This window comes from Chenopodium album, chromosome 12 (genome assembly GCF_948465745.1).
Source record: "Chenopodium album chromosome 12, dcCheAlbu1.1, whole genome shotgun sequence".
Lineage (NCBI taxonomy): Eukaryota > Viridiplantae > Streptophyta > Magnoliopsida > Caryophyllales > Amaranthaceae > Chenopodium > Chenopodium album.
Window position 1 is genome coordinate 4517379 of NC_137845.1, and position 23032 is coordinate 4540410.

The following is a 23032-nucleotide window of genomic DNA, read 5'->3' on the forward strand; positions in this document are numbered from 1 at the left end:
ATGAACAAGGAAGTAATTGCTGGAACATTGTTATTCATGTTAACAACAGCTCTAATTGCCATGATTATTCATGTTTCTCACTACGGTAGCACTGCTGTTCATCATTCGACACCGATGTCGTCGTCGCTGCCGCCATTTTCCTTTCTCGACAGTCTTATTCAATCTTCTGATGATGACAACACCAACAACGACACTTCGAATTTGTTAACTTCATCATCATTGAAACTTCGAGGTTTCTTTGTAATGGGGGATTCTTCAGTTGATTGTGGGGCGAATACTCTGTTTTACCCTCTTCTTCGCCATTACCATTCCTTATTTCCTTGTTCTAATGGCTCTTACTCTACTCTCATCCCCTATATTCTTGGTATATTCTCTCTTTCTTGATTTATTTTGATTTTCAATTCTTGCTGTTTTTTCATATGGGTCTCTTGATTCAAATTCTGGGTGTTTATTTCATGTTAAATGCTTTAAATTCTACCTGGGTTTATTACATTGCTCGAAATTAATGTTGTTTACTTTAATGCTCTGTGTTTCCCCTGCTTTTTCTGGGTTATTGTATGATGATGAATTTTTGCTGTCTGAAAAATCTGGGTGAAGTTTATGCAGAAATTTCGTTGATGCATCAGAACTTTTTATCTTACTTTAATCAGTGATTGAGCCATTATCTTATCTTATGCACAATTATATGATCACTCTATTATAATTTCATATTATGAGTAGTTTGAATTGAATATTGTATGCCACTGATGCTTGAATAATATTAAACTTGTAAAACTTCCTAAGATTAGTTAGTTGTACATGTCTCAATGTATGTAGTCTTGTACCATTAAATCTTCTTCTGCTCTGAATTCATTTTTTAGTAGTTACTGATGTATAAAGTAACATTCCTGTGACATGTAAATGCAGCCAAGAAGATGGGTTTGCCTAACACACCAACATTCTATGAGCAAAATGGGACAATTCAAGGCATACTAAGCGGGATCGACTACGGATCAGCTCAAGCCACGATCCTCCCCTTTGCGAACATCCCAACTTTCCAGTCCCTTAACCAGCAGCAAAGGCAAGCATTTGAGACTATCCAACTGCTGCAGTTACAACTAGGTGAACAGGAAGCTCACCAATTCATCAGCTCCTCGATCTTTTACCTTTCCTTGGGCAAGGATGACTACATCAACTTCCTCTTTGGAAACTCATCGTTTTCCTCGGGTTACAATGGTGACACACAGATGGTTCCTAGGCTTCTGGTTGACGAGCTGACCAATGTCTTGCGAAACCTGTATGATGCAGGTGTGAAGAAGATTGTTACCATGGGAGTCTACCCTCTTGGATGTGCCCCTAGGACAGTGGTTAACTGGTACTTTCTGACTGGAAGAAACAGGAGAAATGTGAGGGTTTGTGTTAATGAGGTTAATCATCTTATGATGCAGCATAATCGTCTCTTGAATGATCACATCGTCGACCTCAATTTGCAGTACTCTGATGCACAATTTGTGTTCTGTGATGTTTACCAAGGTTTTATGCAAATCTTGTCCAATCCACACAATTTTGGTAAGCACTTTTGTTCTGTTACGCTGGCACTACTCATTCTAACGTATGATCTTACAAGCTATGTATGTCATAAATCAAAATGTTGGTTGTCTAATCTAGTACAAAAGCAATACTGCTTAGTTTTACTTCTGATCTGCAATTATGTTCATAAAATACAATTTGAGAAGTATATGTTAAGATGTTCATTGTTATATGTTAGTATTGATGGTATATAAAAATTGGTGGGTTGTAGGATTTGATGATGCAAGAGGAGCCTGCTGTGGAAGAGGGTGGCACGGAGCTGCATCCGGGTGTGACAACATGGAGATGGCTTGTAATCAAACTTCAGCTCATGTATGGTGGGACTTTTACAATCCATCTGAGGCTGTCAACTCTCTGCTGGCCGACTCCGCCTGGTCCGGTCAGCCATTGGGTGATATATGTCACCCCTTAAGCATCCAAGCACTGGCTAACATGTAGAGCCTTCATGAAGATCAAGCAAGATTATGGCATACTAGCATTATAGCTTCTATTGTGAAGATTTTAAACTTTCTCTAAATGTTGATTTTACAGGTTAATCTTTGCTACTGATGTAGTAATGCCAGAACATAAGCACATAAATGTTCTCTGCTTTTTTAGGATGTGTATTAGGCCATGTAATTGTTACACGCAACACGCCCATAACTTTTGAGGTACAATAGTTATGAATATGATGATATTTCTTTTAGGAAAATATTTTTTCTGCCACTGAAAATTTCTTTAGAAAAATATCTAGTATAACAATAATATAGGTTTAAATTTTTTAAAATTCTTACACTAGTTCACAATTGTACACAAACTGTACTTTTTCCCCCTAACATAACAACTTGAAAGAAATTAATAGAAAGTGAACGTAGAAAATAATACTTTGAATGTAGGATGGAACTAGGAAATGTATCATATTAACTAGGGTAATGTTATATGTAACCCTAAGGGCTATATATAAGCATTAATATACTCTTGGAATTGTATAAAATTAGGAATTCATGACAAAAACACGCGTAAATCAGTGCTATTAGTGTTTATATTTTTGATGATTTCTTAACTTTTTACGATTTTCAAGTGTAAATTTAATGCTTATATGTAGCCCTAAGGGCTATGTATAACATTTTCCTATTACAAAAACGGGTATGCAATAGGTGTAGTTGGTAATTTGTATAACACGAAAATCCAAAATAAGCTAAGAACAACAGAAAATATGATTATGATATCGATAGAAATAAAAACTACTTTCGAAATTTTCATCTTCAGTCACTTTACGTCCATTTTTCCTATTTTATTGTTATACTAGATGAACTTGTGTGATACATTTGTCAATTACTACCATTAAAATTTATTTAAATTAAAACTCCTAGAGTTGATTAATTGTACCAGTAACGATTACTGCCTAATTGGATGTTCGTTGACGGGGAAGGAGCGCACCTACAACTTGTACATAAAAAATGTACTTGTATTAGTTACAAGGTGAAAACTATAATCCGGCATGTGATACAAGTCAAAAATAATTACTTCAAAAGTAAGATTATATAAAGAGGATTTGTTAATGAAAATCTTTTAGAAGAAAACAATTGTCACCAAAAGATACAACATAATTCAAATGTTTTTTTTAGTTAATACCTTTCTATTTTCACGTTTGTCATCGTATGTTTTTAACGCTTAATAACTTCAATTACCAACATTATAAAATTATAAAAAGTAGATATTAATAAAATATACATATAGACGATTTAAACAAAATCCCACATGACTATATTTTATTATTATATCTATAAATCACAAAAATGAGTCTAGTGTGTGAATAGTATAAAAGCTAAAAAAAAAAAAACGGAGGAAGTATCATAAATTAAAAGACTCAACCCAGGTAAATGGTGTGAGTCTGCAAGCATCTAAGCAGGACCATTGTAAACATGACGCTCAAACTTCCTCGTTGCTAAATTGTAAACACAGTGATCTCTACCATGACGTCTAGGTCCCTTGAACTTGGTAATACCCTGATTATCAGTATAGTAAATGCAATTAGACTTAAAGCCATTGGCAAGAGAAGGAGACACCTCCACAGAAAAGGAAGAGTTTGAACCTATGAAAAATGCTCTATTATCCAATCTTGACACTTCCTTAACCTTTCCGTTATTAACATTCAACTCAAGTAGCTCAAATCTTATAGTGCATCGCCGATATTTAGAAAACATCTTGAAAAATCGAACCACTTGACGTATAATCAACAATTGTCCTAGAGATTTCACCAGGTAATAGAAGCATTTATTAAAAAGTATGGTGATCAAGCCACTTGACTTGGTTAGGACTTGTCTTTGATAAGATAGGTTAGCCACGACTTGAAAATGAGGACTACCTTGGGCTGTCTCAAATTTCACAATCCAACCATAAACATTTGTGCCATAAAACTCTCCTTGGTAAAATCTTATATCAAAACAAACAGTGAAAAGAAAGTTTTCAATGGAGTCCAAGCTATATGCATCGACTCCTAATCCTGGTCCTGGGTGATATGGATTCGTTACACGAATCCACCCAACATCACCATTCCTCCAGTAAAACAGATTTGAAGGCGGTACTACAACGCCATATGAATCAAGGAAGCATACAAAGACAATGAAATCACAAGTGGTTAAGGGGTTGGCTGATAAGGTGAACTTAAAAAAAGTTGCAGAATGACAATATTTATGAATTTTTGGGAGCTTGATTATGGCATTGGAGTAAGGGTTGAAAAGAGAGACTTCGCCTCTATTTGAGAACACAAGCAACCACCCATGTGAAGATAACAACCTTTTCTGGTCTTTTCTTCTGTTCAAATAATGAGGAAGGTTAATGTGATAAACCATTTTCTTAGATACGCTATACAAACGACGGACCGTTGTGTACTCGTTTAATTCTGGTAGCATCAACCATGGAAGTGTATGATCGTCACCCGAACACGATTCTTTAACGTAAGCTCGAAACTTTGCTGCCTTAGCGGCTAGTCTCCAATGGCGACAAATTTTTTGTAAAGTCTCAAAGTCTTCGTAGAATTCCACATGCTCTACAATTTTAGTCACAATCTCTTGTACCAAATTACCCCAATCTCATCCTGCACCGATCCACCCCTTCAACTCCGATCCTGTCAAAATGCAAATAAACATAGAGTATCAGATTATTTTATTTTGTAGCAACTAGTTAAGATCTTTCATATAACCCTAAACTTGAGAATTAAATTAACGATGAACGAACCCTGGATTGTGAATTGACATGACGTTTACAAAAATTAAAGAAACAACAAATAAATTACATAATAAATCATAACCTGCTTAAATGGGAAGGTGCTTCAATGTAGAACGTTGAGTGCGCTTCAATGGAAAATTGAATAAGAAAGGAGGTTTTATAAGAAAAATTCAAGTAAATATATGGACGAGGTTTTATAGGAAAAATTCAAGTTTATCTCTAATTCTCTATAATAAATTTGTAAATATATCTACAGTAACAATATTGGAAAATCAATCCGTTGAGAACTCTAAGGAAGGAAGTAATATAATCATGCCAATTTTAGAAGGGAAGGGTATTCCAGATAAATTAAATGAGACTCTCATTCTCAAGATTGATAATCCAGAGCTTGCATCCCAATTCCATCCCATTGGTTTATGCAATGTTGCATACAAAGTGGTTACAAAAGTAATTGTTAATCGCTTGAAGTCGATTCTACCTCGCCTCATATCCAACACTCAAGCAATCTTTGTTCCCGGTCGTCAAATCACTGACAATATCATCATAATGCAAGAGGTGATACACACCATGAAACGCAAGCAAGGTGCGAAGGGGTTTATGGCCATCAAGATAGGTTTCGAGAAAGCCTACGACCGTTTAAGATGGTCATTTATTCTAGATACTATGGTGCAAATGAACTTACCTATCACAATGATCGAAGTGATTATGGAGTGTGTGACAACGGCCTCATTTCAAGTGCTTTGGAACGGGGAACCCACCAAGAGTTTCAAACCGAGCAGAGGAATTCGCCAAGGAGACCCTTTGTCCCCTTATTTATTTGTGATGTGCATGGAACGATTCTGCCAAGTGATTAAGGAATCAATTGCTAATAATTGGTGGAAACCGATTAGAGCAAGCCGAGATGGTCCAATCCTTTCAAATTTATTTTTTTGCGGACGATGTCGTCATTCTCTTTGCGGAAGCAAATGTTGACCAAGCTTAAATTATTCAATGTTGCATTGAAAGATTCTGTCAAGCCTTTGGACAGAAAGTCAGTTTATCAAATTCGAGGGTCTATTTCTCAGCCAATATGAGCCTCGATCAACAAAGTGAAATAAGCGCTACTCTTCATATGGAAGCTACTGACGACCTTGACATGTATTTAGGCATGCCTACGAATTTAAGGATCATATCTGACAGTAGAGTTTGTGAAGGATTCAGACTCTTATCTGACAGTAGAGTTTGTGAAGGATTCAGATGCTTCTCTTTCAGCAATTTGTTCTGCCAGTAGAGCTTGTGAGAGATCCAGATGCTTCTCTTTCAGCAATTTGTTCAATCAGGCTTACAGTAACCACACCCTTAGGATTAGATTGTTTCAGATTCTGAATTTCAGCTATGATGTGTCTTGCTTGCTGAATCTGAAAGTCCATTCCAACTATCTCAATTATGGCACTAGTAGGTAAAGAGTTAACGTATATTTGTGATCCTGTGATGCTTGTAATAGTGCTGATATTGCTGCCCTGGTTTCCAATTAATGCACCCAAAAACTTCTTCTGAAAACACATCCTAGCAGCACGGATTGAAACACGATTCAGTGCCCTTGATGGATTTGGTCCCCCTTCTCCAAATGGAGTAAAGCGTATGGAACTAGCAGTGTGTCGAACACCATCAAGATACTCGTATAGAATTCGTTCAGCACAATTAACAGTGGAAAGACTCCCTTTAATTTCGAAGGGGAGCGTAGAGCGCATTCTGTCCGGCTTATTCGAGACCCGAGCTCCTGACAGGTCTTCAATTGCTTTGATTGTTATGCCACTTTCCCCAATAATTCTCCCCACCATCGTCTTGGGAACAAAGATTATCATTACTACCTGTATACCCAAAATGTATATTTTACTTCAAATCATCGCCAAGAAGCCAAAAAAATACTTGCGCATTAAAAATAAAAATTATTGGATTAGAAAAAAAGTTGAATTAATACAAAGAATCAATTATACAAAAAATGGAAAAAAACAAACATAAATCAATTATACGACATACAAAGAAAAAAAAAAACAGAGAATGAAGGAGTATACACAATACCTCAACAATGGGATGTTCTTGATTTTCCGACGACTGAGTTGTTGTTATGGTGGCGGAGCTGCCAGCGTCGGTCGTTGGGAGAAAATTATCCATTGAGAGAAAAGGTGAAATGAATTTGGAGAAGCTGAGAAGAAGCAGTAGAAACAGAGAGAAATGGAGGGAAAAAGGTCTACTTCTGGGTATTTTCTCTCTACTCTGTTTTACTTATTTCAATTCTTTGCTAATTTTCTATTGGATTACTTCTATTTATGCTAGGCTCTTAATGATTCTTAGATCAAAAACGTAAACTCTACCTGGCATTAGTTTCTTTTAAGTGGTTTGTACTCGAATTTAGGGTTAATTTCAGCGCATTTCTTCGACTCTCTGTTTTTGTTCTATGCTCTAATATTTGAAGAAATCTTGGGTTTTTTCTTCTTCTTTCTATTATGTTGGAATTTTGATTAGTTCTTAGGATGTGAAGTAAGTTATTATAGAAAATTATCGTAAAAGTTGTATTCCGTTGTAGAGTTAGTCATATATGGACTATTATATGATCGAGTTAAGTTTCAATACAATCGAGCTAATCGAGTTTATTATGGAAGAGTCTTGTGATTATTCATTATAGACGGAGTTAGGATAGTTGGTTATCGATGACCATTAGCCACAATATATATAATTACACTAATTTTATACAATTATGTAACATATGTTTAGAAATATAGTAACATTATTTCTCATCTTGGTTAATATTTACTCCATAACAGAATCCAAATATCAGTTAGTTAGTAGTTAAAACAGAATCCAAAAATCAGTTAGCCAATTCTAACTCACCAAAAAATATAAATATAAAAAATTAAAAATAAAATACAGTTAGTTGGTAGTTAACAAAATCCAAATATCAGTTAGTTACCTTAAACTATATATTTGCCGCCAACTTTCTTCTTCTCTCTCTTCTTCCACTCCCAAAAAGGAAAAAAAAAAAAAAAAAAAAAAAAAAAAAAAAAAAAAAAAAAAAAAAAAGATGAGAAAGGAAGTAATAGCTTGAACAGTGTTATTTGCTTGCCATGATTATTCATGTTTCTCACTCCGGCAGCTATGCTGTTCATCATTTGACACCACCATCGTCTTCGCTGCCGCCAATTTCCTTTCTTGACAGTCTTGTCCAATCTTCCGATGATGATACCACCAACAACAACACTTCGAATTTGTTCAGTTCATCATCATTGAAACCTCGAGGTTTCTTTGTAATGGGGGATTCTTCAGCTAATTGTGGGGGAAAAACTCTGTTTTGCCCTCTTCTTCGCCATTATCATTCCTTGCTCTAATGCCTCTTATTCTACTCTCATCCCTTATATTCTCGATATTTTCTCTCTTTCTTGATTTGTTTTGATTTTCAATTCTTACTGTTTTTTCATCTGGGTTTCTTGTTTTTCTTCGACTTGATCAAATTCTGGGCGTTCATTTCATGTTGAATGCTTAAAATTCTACCTAGGTGTATTACATTGCTCGAAATTAATGTTGTAATACACTCTGTTTTTTCCCCTGCTTTTTATTGGTTACTGTATGATGATGAATTTTTGCTGTCTGAAAAATCTGGGTGAAGTTTAAATTGTGCGCAGATTTCATTGAGCATCAGAACTTTTGATGTTACTTGATTGAGCCATTACCATATCTTATGCACAATTATATGATAATTTCATATTATTGGGTAGTTTGAATTGAATATTGTATGACACTGGTGTTTGAATAATAGCTAGTTGTATATTATTAAATCTTCTTCTGCTCTGAATTCATTTTTTGGGTATATTTAGTAACATTCCTGTGACATGTATATGCAGCCAATAAGATGGGTTTGCCTAACACACCAACATTCTATGAGCAAAACGGCACAATTCAAGGCGTACTAAGCGGGATCAACTACGGATCAGCTCAAGCCACGATCCTATGATCTTACACAATTTTGGTAAGCACATTTGTTCTGTTACACTCGCACTACTCATTCTAACCTATGATCTTACAGGCTATGTCATAAATCATAATGTTGGTTATATAATTTAGTGCAGAAGTAGGTGTATTATTACAGCTTAATTTTACATCTGCAATAATTATGTATATAGGCTATGATTTTAAGTTAAGATATATAAGTATGTTATTATTGATGGGTGGTAGGATTTTCTCATGCAAGAGGAGCTTGCTGTGGAAGACGGTGGCACGGAGCTGCATCCGGGTGTGACAACATGGAGATGGCTTGTTATCAACCTTGAGCTCATGTATGGTGGGACTTCTACAATCCTTCTGAGGCTGTCAACTCTCTGCTGCCAGACTCCGCTCCGCTTGGTCTGGTCAGCCATTGGGTGATATCTGCCATCCCTTAAGCATCCAAACACTGCCAAACATGTAGAGCCTTCATTTATGATTAAACAACAAAGCTACCAGCAGAATTACATGTCTGATTTTGGCATACTAGCATTATAGCTTCTATTGTGAAGATTCCAAACTTTTCTCTAACTGTTGATTTTCTAGGTTAATCTTTGCTACTGATGTAGTAGTAACACTGTACCAGAACATAAAGTACATAAAAATTCTCTGCTTTTTTTAAGATGTGAACTAGGCCAAGTAATTGTTACAGGCCCAAAACTTTGAGGTACTTCAATTCAATAGTTATATGAATTTGATCATCTTTCTGTTACATTTTGTCTGCCAATTTTTATCAAAAGGTGTCGTGGTGTAGTTGGGTATCACGCCAGTCTAACACACTGAAGGTCTCCGGTTTGAGTCCGGGCGACGCCATACAGGTTAATGTTTTTACATAGTTCACAGCAGCACACAACTATATTTTTTGTTAATAAAAACATAAAAACAACTTCTATTTGTAATGAGATTATTACCTTAAAGGCTTAAACTCCCTTCAATCCAAGATGTCATGTGTAGACGTGTAGTAGGATACCGCGATTTATAAAAGAAAGTGACTATAATGTACAAAATAATACTTTGAATGTAAGATGGAAATATATAGGAAATGCATCATATTAGCCATATAATTAACTATATTATTAACAAAAACGGGTATACAATAGGTGTAATTTGTATAGAACGAGAATCCAAAATTCCTTAAATATCACCCCAAATCACATGATAAGCTATCACGTACTAGAACTAGAACATGTATCAACTTCGCATAGGGTTGACTTTTTTTGTTACTTGATTTGGAGTGATATTTATGAAATTTAGGGTCACTAAGACACTAATAATAAGCTCATAGTATACAAGATTGTTGAAACCGTATTTACTGATGATACAAATTAAAATTAGATTAGCTGCTCTTTACTCATGATCTGTTGTTGAGTTCTTCTGGTGGCTCTAATGTAGCAAAAAATCGACAAAACGAAAGCAGTAGCTAAGCAGCCAATAATGACACCACCACCAGCAACAGATTTATCCGTGTGATGGTGTGCATGAACATTCTCCAAATGGACCTCTTGATGTGGACTAAGCTCCTCTCCATGACTATTCGTCGTCTCATCATTAGAAGAACTCGCGTTTTCATGATGATTCTTCACACTATTGTGACTAATCTCTGGAGCTTGGCTAGGGCTAACAGAAGGATCATTGCTATGGTGAGACTTATTAGCCCCATGGTGACCGAACTTACGTGGCTCGGGCACCATCAAGTCACTCGGACCGTTGTTGTTTAAGGTCTTAACCTCATTACTCTTAACAACTAACAACGACGAATTAAGGAGTATTAGTACAATAATACTTCTAAGAAGAGCCATATTTTTAGATGATAGAAAATAATTAGGTTGATAGGTTGGTTTATTTATAAGTATAGTGAAATTAAGGGCATTAATTATGAATGATCCAATAATCACGTAGATTCCTTAGTAGGTTCCTATATGTTGGTTTGGTAAGCTGGAGATTTTAATTATAATGTTTTAAGATATTAAAATTGTCTGCTAAAAGGGGATGAATCAAAGGAAATCCACGTGCAACTTGTAGTATATTACGCTCATAGCTGTACTTAAAATATTTACAACAATTTGTAAGCTGAGAAAATGAACAAAATTTTGAGTTCAACTTATAAATATTGTGATGAATTGAACGAACAATTCAAGAAGGTTCTGATTCCAATAATTTTAGCCGATTGTTTAGGATTGTGTAGCCCAACTTATGTATTGTATATTGGTAACGTAAACTATGGAGTACATTTCTTTGGAACTCATTAATAAATAAAACAGAAAAAAGAATGATACGAGAATACACTCGGATATACGGTGGAAGTAATATTAATAGTAGGCGATATAATATAATAATACTTCGAGCGACAAGGTAGTTCAAAATTTAACAGAGTACCGTGATTAGTTACGTTAATGTCATATTTGATTTGTTGCTCTGCTAATAATATTGTTAATTCATAATTATACATTTGATTGGCCACTGCAAATCTTGTCATAGTAACCAAGTCTAAATGGACAGAACCAATTTCACTTAGATCAACAATTAGATATTATATGCTCATATTAACCCATACTGCAATAAGCGGTGAATCCAAAAATTTAGGAATGAGCTAGGATGATTTAAATTTTGCCTAAACAAAACGTTTAAAAACATTTACAACATACAAACTAATGAGGAAGTGGTCTAGTTATAACCGAAATATTCACTTAATTTTCGATTCACATAAATTGACTTGAGACCATCACATACAAGACTTTAACATGTACTAGTACATTAAATGATTGAGCATTCTCAAGTTTGCGCCCACTTATCTGGCCAAATCTAAGAGATAATATGACTACAGCTGCAACATGCCAACATGCAAGAAAGTTTATAGTTGAGGCAATCAAAGTAGGTCTGCTTATCAAAAATCAGAAAGATTTCCTCACCCTCTGACCTAATTGATTTAGATTAGCTGGCCATGTTTCCAAAAATAGAAGGTACACCACCAGTTTCATTAATCTCTAGTCTCTACCCATTCTAGTACATATCCTCATTCCTCAACTCATGACACATAAACAAGATTAATAACTAGGGAACTACAAAGACGATCCCTTGTAGGTCGAAAAAAGTAAACATAGCATGGCTCGTACATCATCTAGTTTTAAATTAACGACTGTAATATGCTATATCGGCTATACCCCTTGCACATCATCTAGGAAGGCGTGGGTTCGGATTCCAAAGTTGGTAATCTAACTTTATCACCCACCTAAAAATTTAATAATATTCCCTTTCACATGCTTACTGACTTAATCACTCACTTAATCACCTACTTAAAATAATTAACCCTTCATTATTATCATCACCATTAACAATCAAACACACAACTTTGAAATCCATCAATGGCGGCATCATCTCTCCGTCTCCCCTTTCTTCCTTCCATCTCTTCTCACCTTCCTCAACACTCCAACAACAACACACCACCACCTTCCAACCTCCACGTCTCCGGCACACGCAAGCTACGCGCCGCCGTCATTGGCGGCGGACCCGCCGGAGCTTGCGCCGCCGAAGCGATGTCCTCCGGCGGCGTTGAAACGTTTTTGTTCGAGCGAAACGTTTCGGGTTCGAAACCTTGCGGCGGTGCTATTCCGCTTTGTATGCTCGATGAGTTTTCGATCCCACGCGACATTGTTGACCGTGAAGTCACGCGCATGAGAATCTTCTCTCCTTCGAACCTTTGCGTTGACTTTGGTAAGACTCTTTTGCCGAGTGAGTTTATTGCTATGACTCGGCGTGAGGTGCTTGACTCGTTTTTGCGGGCCAAGGCCCAGGCTAGTGGGGCCCGTTTGATTACTGGGCTTGTTACTAGGTTGGACCTTCCGGCCCATTTGGATAGTGGGCCGTATGTGATCCATTACAATGTGGGCGGGTCGAAGAAGTCGGTTGCGGTTGACGTTGTCATTGGTGCAGATGGGGTCCACAGCCGGGTGGCGAAGTCGATCGGGGCGGGAAATTACGAGTATGCCCTTGCTTTTCAGGAGAGGATCAAGCTGCCGGAGGACGAGATGGAGTATTATAGAGATCTTGCTGAGATGTACGTGGGTGATGACGTGTCGCCTGATTTTTATGGGTGGGTGTTCCCGAAATGTGACCACGTGGCGGTGGGGACCGGCACGGTTAAGTCCAAGTCGGATATTAAGAAGTTCCAACATGGGATTCGGGCTAGGGCTGGGCCCAAGATTCGCGGAGGTCGGGTCTTTAAGGTGGAGGCCCACCCGATACCTGAGCACCCGAGGCCCGTGCGAGTGCGAGGCCGAGTCGCTCTTGTTGGGGATGCGGCGGGTTATGTGACCAAGTGTTCGGGCGAGGGAATATACTTTGCCGCAAAGTCGGGTCGAATGTGTGGGCAAGCCGTGGTGGAGGCGTCGGAGGGAGGTACTTACATGATTAATGAACAAGATTTGAAGAGGGAGTATTTAAGGAAGTGGGATGGAGAGTATAGGAGTACATTTAGGTTTTTGGATGTGTTACAAAAGGTATTTTATGGGAATGATGCAAGTAGAGAAGCATTGGTGGAATTGTGTGGGGATGAGTATGTGCAAAGGATGACATTTGAGAGTTACTTGTATAAGAAATTAGCAAAGGGAAATCCTTGGGAAGATACTAAGATGGCAATGAATACTATTGGGAGTTTAGTTAGGTGTAATCTCCTAGGGAAAAAAGGAATGGAACTTTTGTCAAATGTTTGATCCTTTGTTTTGTTGCAATGGACATCCTTTTTAGTAAATCGAATGCATGATTTTGTCATAAATTTTCCTAACTTGTACTACTTTGGCAATGATTTTTCAATGCTCACAGCAGACTAAAGCACCAGAACAATGTGTTGCAATGTTTGACTATCAAAAAGAAAAGGTTAACATTTACGTTAAAATAGGGCAGAGAGATGTGAACCTCAAAAGATAGCAGTAGTATCTTAATGCTTTGATTTCACTGGCTAACTGTACAAAGAACTGAAATGGTACATCAATTACAAGAATAGGAACAAATGGTATCTATCTAGGTACATGTGTAACAATATAGCGGCCTTTTTCAAGGTCATATATTGTCTTAAACTGTGGTTTTCGCAATTTCATTACAAAGAATGTGGCCAGAAGAACAAAAACTATAAGAACCGCAAACAGGAAGAAGTAGGTGACAGATTCATTCTCAACAATATGGGTATCATAATGTTCTGTGATACTGTCAAATGATTCCATGATTGTCTGAGAAATGAAGGCTCCAAGTCTCCAATCAACAGGAGTGCTTCCTGCTGCAAACTCGACTCTGTATAACCAGCATGTGTAAATACATCAGCTTGAAAATACATAGGCATCAGTACATCCCTTCCACACCACAGTTAAATGAAAGAGGATTGTTTTGGGGGGTCATTGCAAGAAAAAGAACAAAGGTGCAACAGAGCTATGAATAAGCACATAATATTTGCCATAAAAACATCAGATTAGGATGTAATGATAATCATGCTTTATTTCAGAATATTTATATGTTAAAGTATTGCAACATTTAGATAACATCCCATAGTCCAAAGGGCTAAGCTTAACATTTTCCTTAAAGCAATTAGCTTAATACAAGTAATAAATACTCCAAAAAAGGTAACAGAAGTCAATATGAATTTCATTACACAAATTAAAATTGACCAGCAGGCAATGGGGGGAAAAAGGGGATTTTTTTCCTTTTCACCTATTGGTAAGTTTTAGGATGTATATAAGTTCAAATAGGTTCTGACAAGTTTCAACAAGTTCGAAATTGTTCAGATGCTGGATTTTCAGGTGAAAGAATGAAGCTGCCGAGCACAAATTCTAATTTCTAATTTTCTACGAAAAGTCCCAGATATGGAAGCATACCTCTTCTCATCAAATGGAATGCCAAAACTGTTGCGTAACAAGATCACCATGAATGTATATGAGAAACAACTTCTTGACAGTTCTACACCATCAATATCATATTTTCTTTTAAGATTGTCCCAGTCATCCTCGCAATAATTTTGTGCAACAGACTCCAGTTCTGATATAGAAGCCTTTAGAACTAAGCCTCGAAACTGCCAACAACAAAATAGAAAAGTAAAGCACTGTTCTACTGCAACAAAATATACCCGTCATTTCATTTTATTCCGCCATGTACCCCCCTCATTAGGCATTAGCAATATAAGAATCTTATATCATAGTCTCTCTTTTTTTTTAAATAAATATTACAATGTGCAAATTGTTCTAATTACTGATTTTTTAACTCCATAGTGAAGGGTTGAGAATTATTATTAAAGAGCTTATTAGCCCAAACACGATGTAACAACACAGTGTGGTTAAAGAGAAGCATATTACTTCTGAGATTATCAAATTCCTGATTTCTTAGAAGCCTGATTTCAGATTATCATCATTTGTTCCTTACCATGTGATACAGGGAGTTGGAAGATAATTTTCTCACCATAAATTTTTTCATCTATGTTCCATATGCAACAACAAAACTCAAATATTCCTAGTGATTTGTCAAACACAAACCTGGGAAGAAAGATAGAACCTTTGCCGCGGGTGAGGTTTATTTTCCAACTCACTAAAAATGGTAGGCATTATCTCGCATGGTGCATGAGTGCATTTTCCTACAGAAAAAACAAACATTTCTCCTGGGCATTAGTCAAGATATTATCAAGTTGCTACGCCAAACACATGAAATTAATATCTACTTCAGAGGACCCTGTACCAAAGTTTTCAATCAGTTACAATTACATATAAACCAGGCTTTGTCAATAGCATGGCCAAAGTTGTATGCTGTAATTTGGCAACAAAAAGCACATTTGAGGTGGACTTCTTAGCTTCTTTAATTGGATGAGTATTCTGGCTATCAAAGGGTCATCACTCTCAATAGTCATGAACCTTGGTAAATTTAAACGTTGAATGGAACTCTTATTTTCAACGAGTTAAGACTTTGTGCATGGGGATTTATTTAGTTATTTTTATTTTTTGTAACATACTAACATGTTTATAGTAAAACTTGCAAAACAGCTGAATTTCAATGTTTGAGCCAACATAATAATCAAGTCATCCCCCTGAAGCATAAAAGAAAATTAGCAGGCAGTTCAGCTGAGATAAGGAACTAGTAAAAGCCAAGAGGAGCAACTACATTCATTCAGAGGCAGAGCCTACAAAATCATACAGCCCATATAAAGAGTCAAAACATCACTATAAGAAACTTCAAGGATATAGAATCAACTTCAGCTCCAATATGTTCTAATCATATACTGCAAAAAAATTAAGCAAGATGGGAAAATCACAAGACTAAGGATGTATTGCACAATAGAACAAGTACCTTTCCTATCATTCAGCAACATGGTAAGTTCAGATTTACAAGCAGAAAAGTTCCCTGTGGCATGGGATTTCAAAAGATTCTCATCACTCGCCTGTGATGTCAATTCAAATCCTCTGGGATAACAAGGATTAGGCATGGATCTTTCACTGTTAAGTGAAGCTGCAAAATAAATTAATTGATAGATATACACCAAGTTCAAAAAACACACAATATTTATTTATCTCACTGCAACACCCTAAATTGTAGATTTGATAATAATACATTAAAAATAAAATAATAAAAAATAAAAAATTTGATGATGCTTATCATGAAATTTTGCAGATTTTGATCTATTTATTACTAGCAGGCCATCACAAGCCGATTGATGACAGCCTCTCCACTATAATGATAAGTAATTAATTTATACTTTATACTGTCGGTGAAATTTCACAAATGGATTACAAATATACTAATAATGATATATTTGACATGAAGTATTACAGACTCTCACCACTGTTAGCATGCACATCTTGAATAGGACCTAACTTTCTAGCAACAATAAACATTATATTTGTACAGATTAGGTGGAAATTGTATGATCTCAAGGGGCTTCTTAACTTTGTAAGGGCAGTCAACTTATGGGCTAAGAAGTATGGGGGCTAAATGACCATTATTAGATGAATCCATGTAGGTTTTCCATATCAAGTCAACATTCTCCACCTGATCATGGAAAGGTTTGAAGGACTTAATTTACAGTTTTGCAAAAAACTCCCTGGAGTCGGCCAATGTAAAAAAGGTTTAAGAGTTCCCTGCGCCTTAAGAGAGCCTCATCAAAGCACATGTAATTATAAATTTTGTGAAAAAAAACTATTGTTTCCCTTAAGGAGGAGCCTTAGGCGTGCCTCTGTGCACCTCAGTTGCACTTCATCACAATCGCTTCGTCTAGACTACAAAAAGAGCATAACTCCTTATGCCATGTGCCTAGGTGTGCCTATTCAAACAGAGTATTTCTTTGAGGATTGAAGACAAAAGAGCATAACCCTTAATGCCATATGCCTAGGTGTGCCTATCTCAAGATTGTAAGGGATGCATCTCTGGATCATTTAATTTTGTTTTGAACCATATATGGCACTATATAGCCAGTAGTCGGTCACATAAGGCACATGGCGGCCTTGAGATAATGATGGGAGGTGTGTACACCGTACATAAACAACTAAATTGGAAGTTTAATTCACCCATATGGCCGCACCCCGACCTCTTTCCTTTCAGGTCTGAAATAGTTGAAAATTGTCCAAAAATAAAGGCTTTAATACACAAAATCGGAACATTTAAGGAAATTTCGGGGCTGGTGTTGAAAAATCTAGGGATTGTAAGGATTGCATCTGGGGATCATATAACGTTTGAAACCATATATGACCACTATTCGGTCACATAAAGGCAAGTGGCTGGCTTAAGTTAATTAAGGGAGATGTGTACATAAATGGCTAAATTGACGGTTTAAAGACTAAGTGGACGATTTCAATCACCCAAATGGCCTCTCATGGTGTCGTGGGGTCCATAGGAAGAACCACAACCACTTTCCTTCCCAAGTCCGAAAAAGTCAAATTTGTCCAAAAATACACGAATTCGGACCAATTTCGGAGATATCGAGACTCGGTGTCAAAAATTCTTAGGATGATAGGCGGTGCATTCTAGGGTCATGTACTGTTATTTAAAATCATATATAACCACTAGTCAATCAAATGAAGGCCTATAGCAGCTTTGAGTTAATGAAGGGAGGTGTATGGGTAAATGGCTAAATTGACAATTTAAAGGCAAAGTGTGCATTCTAACCACCCAAATGGCTTCCTGAGGTGTCATGGGGTTCATGGGAATCACCTCAGCCTCTTTCCTTTTCAGAGCCGAAAAAGTAAAAAATGTCCCAATTGAAGGCTATAATCCACACTTCCTGGCCAATTTCTGATAAAAATTTTAAAATGAAAATGAATGTGTGGGGTGTCCACTGGGTTCATATAAGTTGTTTTGGAACTATAAGAGGCCTATCAATAGGACTATAAAGTTCAATATATGAGTCTGGCACTTTGGCCTAAAAAAAAAAAAATAGTTCAATAATGAGTTTGGTTAAGCTATGTGGCTTTAGAAATTGTGTTGCATTGAGATGATTGTTTATATCAACAACTTAGCATCCCAAGGTCCTTATCAAGGTGTCAAGAATCCTTCATCTTTGGGTTCAAATTCATTTTTTGTAACTAAGATCCTAGAAAACCTTTGTAACCTTAGAACCTAGAAAACCTAATCCAAGACCTGAAGTCTTTTGAGACAGCAAGTGCCATTTGGGTAAACCTTGAGGCTAAGATAAATACGTGACATGAATTTCTGGAACATACAGGTTGCTTTCTAGAACTGGCAATTTCATATATTTAAATAGTTTCCAAAAAGATATTGACCAAAAAATTGTAGCATACAATTGTCTGTGATACCAATGCATCTTCCATTGTAAGCCATAAGCCCACTCCCCCTACCATTCCTACCAATATAAAAAATCTTACTTTTTTTATTAATCACTAGTTTAGTCATCTACAAGTAAGTAATGAACAGAAAATCAAGAATTAGTTGCCTATACCCCATTTCCCCCTAAATAAAGTTACTTGTTCATGATTTAGTTGTATCATAAATAACTCGAAGGGTTTGATATAGGTTCATTACCCTAAACTATATCAAAAACATGTTATTACAAAATTATCTATTACTCTATTAGTAAGTCTTTCCTCCCTGAAAAAATAGTTAGTTCTATGTATTTCATAAAAACTCTAATTGGAGCCTCCTCACGGGCTGGACAGTTAAAATATGATATGACAACCTTCATGAGGTTTGACCAAACAAACCCTGTGACTAGAGACTTTTTCCAGGCTCCCACTGATAGGTTTTCAGGACCAATTTAAATAAAGAAGGTAGTCCCATCAGGCTGACCTTGATTGAAAAGACATTGATTTACTTCACAACCAATAAGCAGTGGGAGCAATTAAATGCATTGATTGATTGAGTCCATACTAATTCAAGCTGAGAAATTACCCAGTAGAGATTCAATCAAACATTTTCATACTGTTTATGGAGGAAACACATTAAAAAGCATTAAGGCAAAACGGTAAAAATCTGAAACTTACATGACACCAAGTCAAGAGCACTCCGCTCATGAAACTTTTTCCAAACTGCATCCTGTATCCAGTAATCCACAAATTTGTATGTTAATAGAAGAGAAGTCATATTCTTACTGTATATACTCCATATAATGTGGAAATTGTCCATCCCCTATCCCTGGTAGAGTTAAGCTATAAGTCTAAATCCAAAGTAATGGTCAAATAAATGAGCATAGAAAAAAAATTAGAACACGGGTATAGAACTTATATCAATGTCTTAGGTTACTTTATATTTCGGCTTAAACTGCAGTTTTGGTAAAATATATAAGACATAACCATCCAAATAGATCTCTAAAAGTAACCTTCCTTGAAACCATTTATAAACAATTAAAGTTCCGCAGTGAAGGAAAAAAGGTAATCACACTTCAAGAACTTCATCCAATTACATAATGAAATAATCTCCATGAAAGGCACCTGACCAAACTGCTGCAGACTTTGAGTATAAAGATTGTAAGGAACTCCTGCGAACCTGATAACTCTTGAGGATTCTGATAGTGGAGTCTCAGGGCTAGCAAAAGAGACCTGCAAACAAATTTAACTAATTCAATAACAATGCAGAATGACATAAGCTAATTCAGAAGATATCACAGCCTACAACTTTTGTTACCAGGTCATAGTAATCCAATACATGCGCAGACAGTTTTATGATGTTCCACTGCTTCGAATAAAGAAACCCTAAAGCAGCACTACTAAGATGAGCCCAAAGCCAGGTCTTGTTGTTGGTACAATAAGTATCCTTAACTCAGTGTTTTCACAAAGCTATGTATCTATGTTTCCATCTCACATCAAAAGACTAAGAGAAAACAGTCACTTGAAAGAAGAGACGTTGCTGAAAATTATTCACAAGTGATTTTTTCCAAAAAAAAATAAATAAATAAATAAAAATCTAACTTTAAGTTAAAAGAAAAAAACATTGTCAGAACTCTTTTAGGAACATCACTTATTAAGGAAAACTTAGCCGTTATTAGTAATGAAATAGGAGGAGAACATGCACAACATTACAAGTTAAGCAGCAAGAGATTGGTTCATTACATGGACTAAAGATCAAGTGCAAGGACCTAATTATGCAGCAGAAATAGAATTATGCACTTGTTACTTTGCACAAACACGCGGATAGAGGTAGGTCAAAAGACAGGAAGAAAAAGAGAGGGTATGAGAAGTGAAAACAAAAAGAAAACCTGCATAGCAGAACTTCCAAGCGAAACTACTCCAGCTGTTTCTTCAGGTTTATTGCCTAGGTATCCGAGGGCATAATTTACAGCCAGCCAAGAATAAAGACCCTCGTCTTGACCTGCACTCAGATTGTGTCACACGGACTTAGAAACCATTGAACAACTGCCATTTCTAATACAACTGAATAAGTAATGGTTAGATTTGAAACCTTTTATCGTTTCAGAGCAAGAATGATCGGAGTATGACTCAGAAATCAGCATAAAGGGTGCCTTAAAAGATGTGATGGACCTTGAGGTATTTTTAAAATTTTGAGCTAAAAAAGTTAACAGACTTCCTAATTGTGAGTAATAAACTGTTAATGTATCATGCACGTGAAGAAAGATCACAGCATGAGCCTATTACAGAAACAAGTAAACTGCCAGATCTCTTCTAAGGTAGACTTAGCTATAAAAGAAAAAAATTTAAATAAAAGATGTAGTGTAAGATCATACAACAGCATGACCACAAAAGTATTCAAGTTCCAATGATTTGCAATCAATTACACGTCAATAAGAATCCGACAAGCCATAAAATCTACATTATCAACTCACAAACAACTAACTAAAGCAACAGATATCATAGGATAGCATGCCATTCTCTCAAATAGAAAATAAACTCAAGATGCATCTATGCAAGATTGCAAGCTTATATACCCTACACTTTTACATTCCCTAGGTTTGATAGTTGATAGGTACAAGATCACAATTTCTGCATCTCCCACTAAAAAACTACGGATTATTAGCCAAGCAGTCAAGCACATCAATTCAATCCAAAATCATCAATGTGCCTCTAAAACATTATGGAATTGCATACTTCTCACTAGTCTCTTGCTCTCTTGACTTTAAATCAATAAGTTAATTTTCATTAATGACATAATTTCAACAATTGCTTCTTTACAGGCTTTCAAGAAGCACACAATAATCTAACTAGCAGTAATAATTAAGCATTAATGGAACAGTAGCGAATATTGATGACTATAAGCAACATAAAATTCAAGGTTACATGACCAAATTTCAACAATGCTGCAAATTAAAACCATCCCACCTCTCAAAAACACTACAAAATTGCATTCATCTTCAACCATTTGGATCATAAATCACAATAATCATATCTTCAAACTAGCATAAATCATGAAAATGCATCAAACTAAATCTGCAAACAAAATTAACCCAATAATTAAAATGAATAAATAATTCCATACCTTTCAAAACAGAAGCCCAATCATCCCTAAACATGAACCCAGATGATCTCAAAACCCGACGACACTCTTCCAACACCCTTTCTCTCTCCTCAACTCCACCACCCACCATATCACTCGTAATCATAAGCTGAACTTTACTAAATTTCCACTCATAATTGGGGATTTTTTCCTTAGCAAAATCCATCAATTTGAACAGCACCCGACCCGCCAATTCAGGTTGCCCGGAAAATTTCATAGTTCCGGCATCAACCCAGAAAGAATCAGAGCTCTCGCCGGAAAAGGGGTTGCCGGAAACCTCATTCAGAGATCGGAAAACAAAGATTTGAGAGCGAGAGAGTGAAATGTCGACGACAATGCCAAAAGAAGAGGAAGGAGGAAGATGAAGAGAACGGTAAAGAGAGAGAAAGTAAAGAAGAAAAGGGAGGAGAGAGAGAGAGATGATGAGAAGAAGGTGTTTATGGTGGTGGGATTTTGAAGATGGCGGTGGAGGAGAGAGAGAGAATGGTTGCATCCGAGGAGGGAGTTGGGTTTTGTGAAGTGGGATGTACGAAGATGATTTTGTTGTTGTTGTTGTTGTTGATGATAGTGAGGAAGAAGAAGAGGGGAATTTGTGGTAGTTTGAGGACGCCATTGGAGTGATCTTGGAGCTTGGGGAAGAGAGAGAAGAACGAAGGAGGTTGGAGAATTCACATGGAAATGGAAGTTGTATTAGCACTTCACCAGGAAAGAGAGAGAGTGAAAGGAATGAGATTTTCTCTCTCCTCCTTTGCCTTCAAATGATAAGTTGAATGATTACCGATTTACCATGCCCGGAACGGCCGCACCTGCAGGCCGAATACACCACACCCGCCGCCCTGCCGGTGTATGTTATAGTACTAATTTATCGAGACGTTTTGGGCGTGTGATATACTACGTAAATGTTACTTTAATTGGCACGAGAGATAACTTGTATGAAATTACTGTGAAGTTTACGTTGGTAAAGTAAGCGAAATTGTCTTTGCCTGATCAAATGCCAAGTTTCAGGCTGTGTACTTATTAAACAACATTTGCTTATTTACGATTTGTGAGATTTTTATAAAATCGGAGGATTACAATTAGTGAGATTTGTATAAGATCGGAGGATTAGAGGTGGCATAGGAATCTTTCGAATCAAGTTTGGTTTGAGTTGATTGTAAAACATGTAAAAGCCAATTTAGATAAATCACATCTACTTTCAAACAAAATTTATATTATGTAATCAAGTAGGATCAATTTCGCATGATCAACTTCTTATAAATTTTGTCTTCACCATTCATGAAATTATGGACTATTTAATGGGATAGTGTTGAAT

At 36.4% G+C, this 23032-nt stretch overlaps 4 protein-coding genes and 1 non-coding gene across 5 annotated transcripts; 3 read left to right on the top strand and 2 right to left on the bottom strand.

Annotated features, from left to right (window-relative positions):
* On the top strand, positions 1–2007 carry LOC145570701 (GDSL esterase/lipase At1g71250-like). Its single transcript, XM_081629856.1, has 3 exons — positions 1–364; positions 907–1548; positions 1781–2007. Exons 1-3 carry the CDS (start codon positions 1–3, stop codon positions 2005–2007), a joined length of 1233 nt encoding a protein of 410 aa, XP_081485982.1.
* A 1445-nt stretch (positions 2008–3452) lies between these two features.
* Positions 3453–4403, bottom strand: LOC145570702 (uncharacterized). Its single transcript, XM_081629857.1, has one exon. It carries the CDS (start codon positions 4401–4403, stop codon positions 3453–3455), a length of 951 nt encoding a protein of 316 aa, XP_081485983.1.
* Positions 4404–9535: 5132 nt separating this feature from the next.
* On the top strand, positions 9536–9609 carry TRNAV-AAC (transfer RNA valine (anticodon AAC)). Its single transcript has one exon. It is a non-coding gene; the product is annotated as a tRNA-Val (tRNA).
* Positions 9610–11965: 2356 nt separating this feature from the next.
* On the top strand, positions 11966–13505 carry LOC145571705 (geranylgeranyl diphosphate reductase, chloroplastic-like). The gene has a single exon (XM_081630734.1). The coding sequence runs from the start codon at positions 12159–12161 to the stop codon at positions 13503–13505; it is 1347 nt and encodes a 448-aa protein (XP_081486860.1). The 5' UTR covers positions 11966–12158.
* Positions 13506–13741: 236 nt separating this feature from the next.
* Positions 13742–22548, bottom strand: LOC145571706 (putative apyrase 6). The gene is made up of 8 exons (XM_081630735.1): positions 21703–22548; positions 20468–20580; positions 19704–19811; positions 19257–19308; positions 16114–16272; positions 15309–15406; positions 14658–14851; positions 13742–14079 (listed from the first exon to the last, which is right to left on the bottom strand). Exons 1-8 carry the CDS (start codon positions 22331–22333, stop codon positions 13809–13811), a joined length of 1626 nt encoding a protein of 541 aa, XP_081486861.1. The 5' UTR covers positions 22334–22548; the 3' UTR covers positions 13742–13808.
* Between the last annotated feature and the right edge of the window lie 484 nt (positions 22549–23032).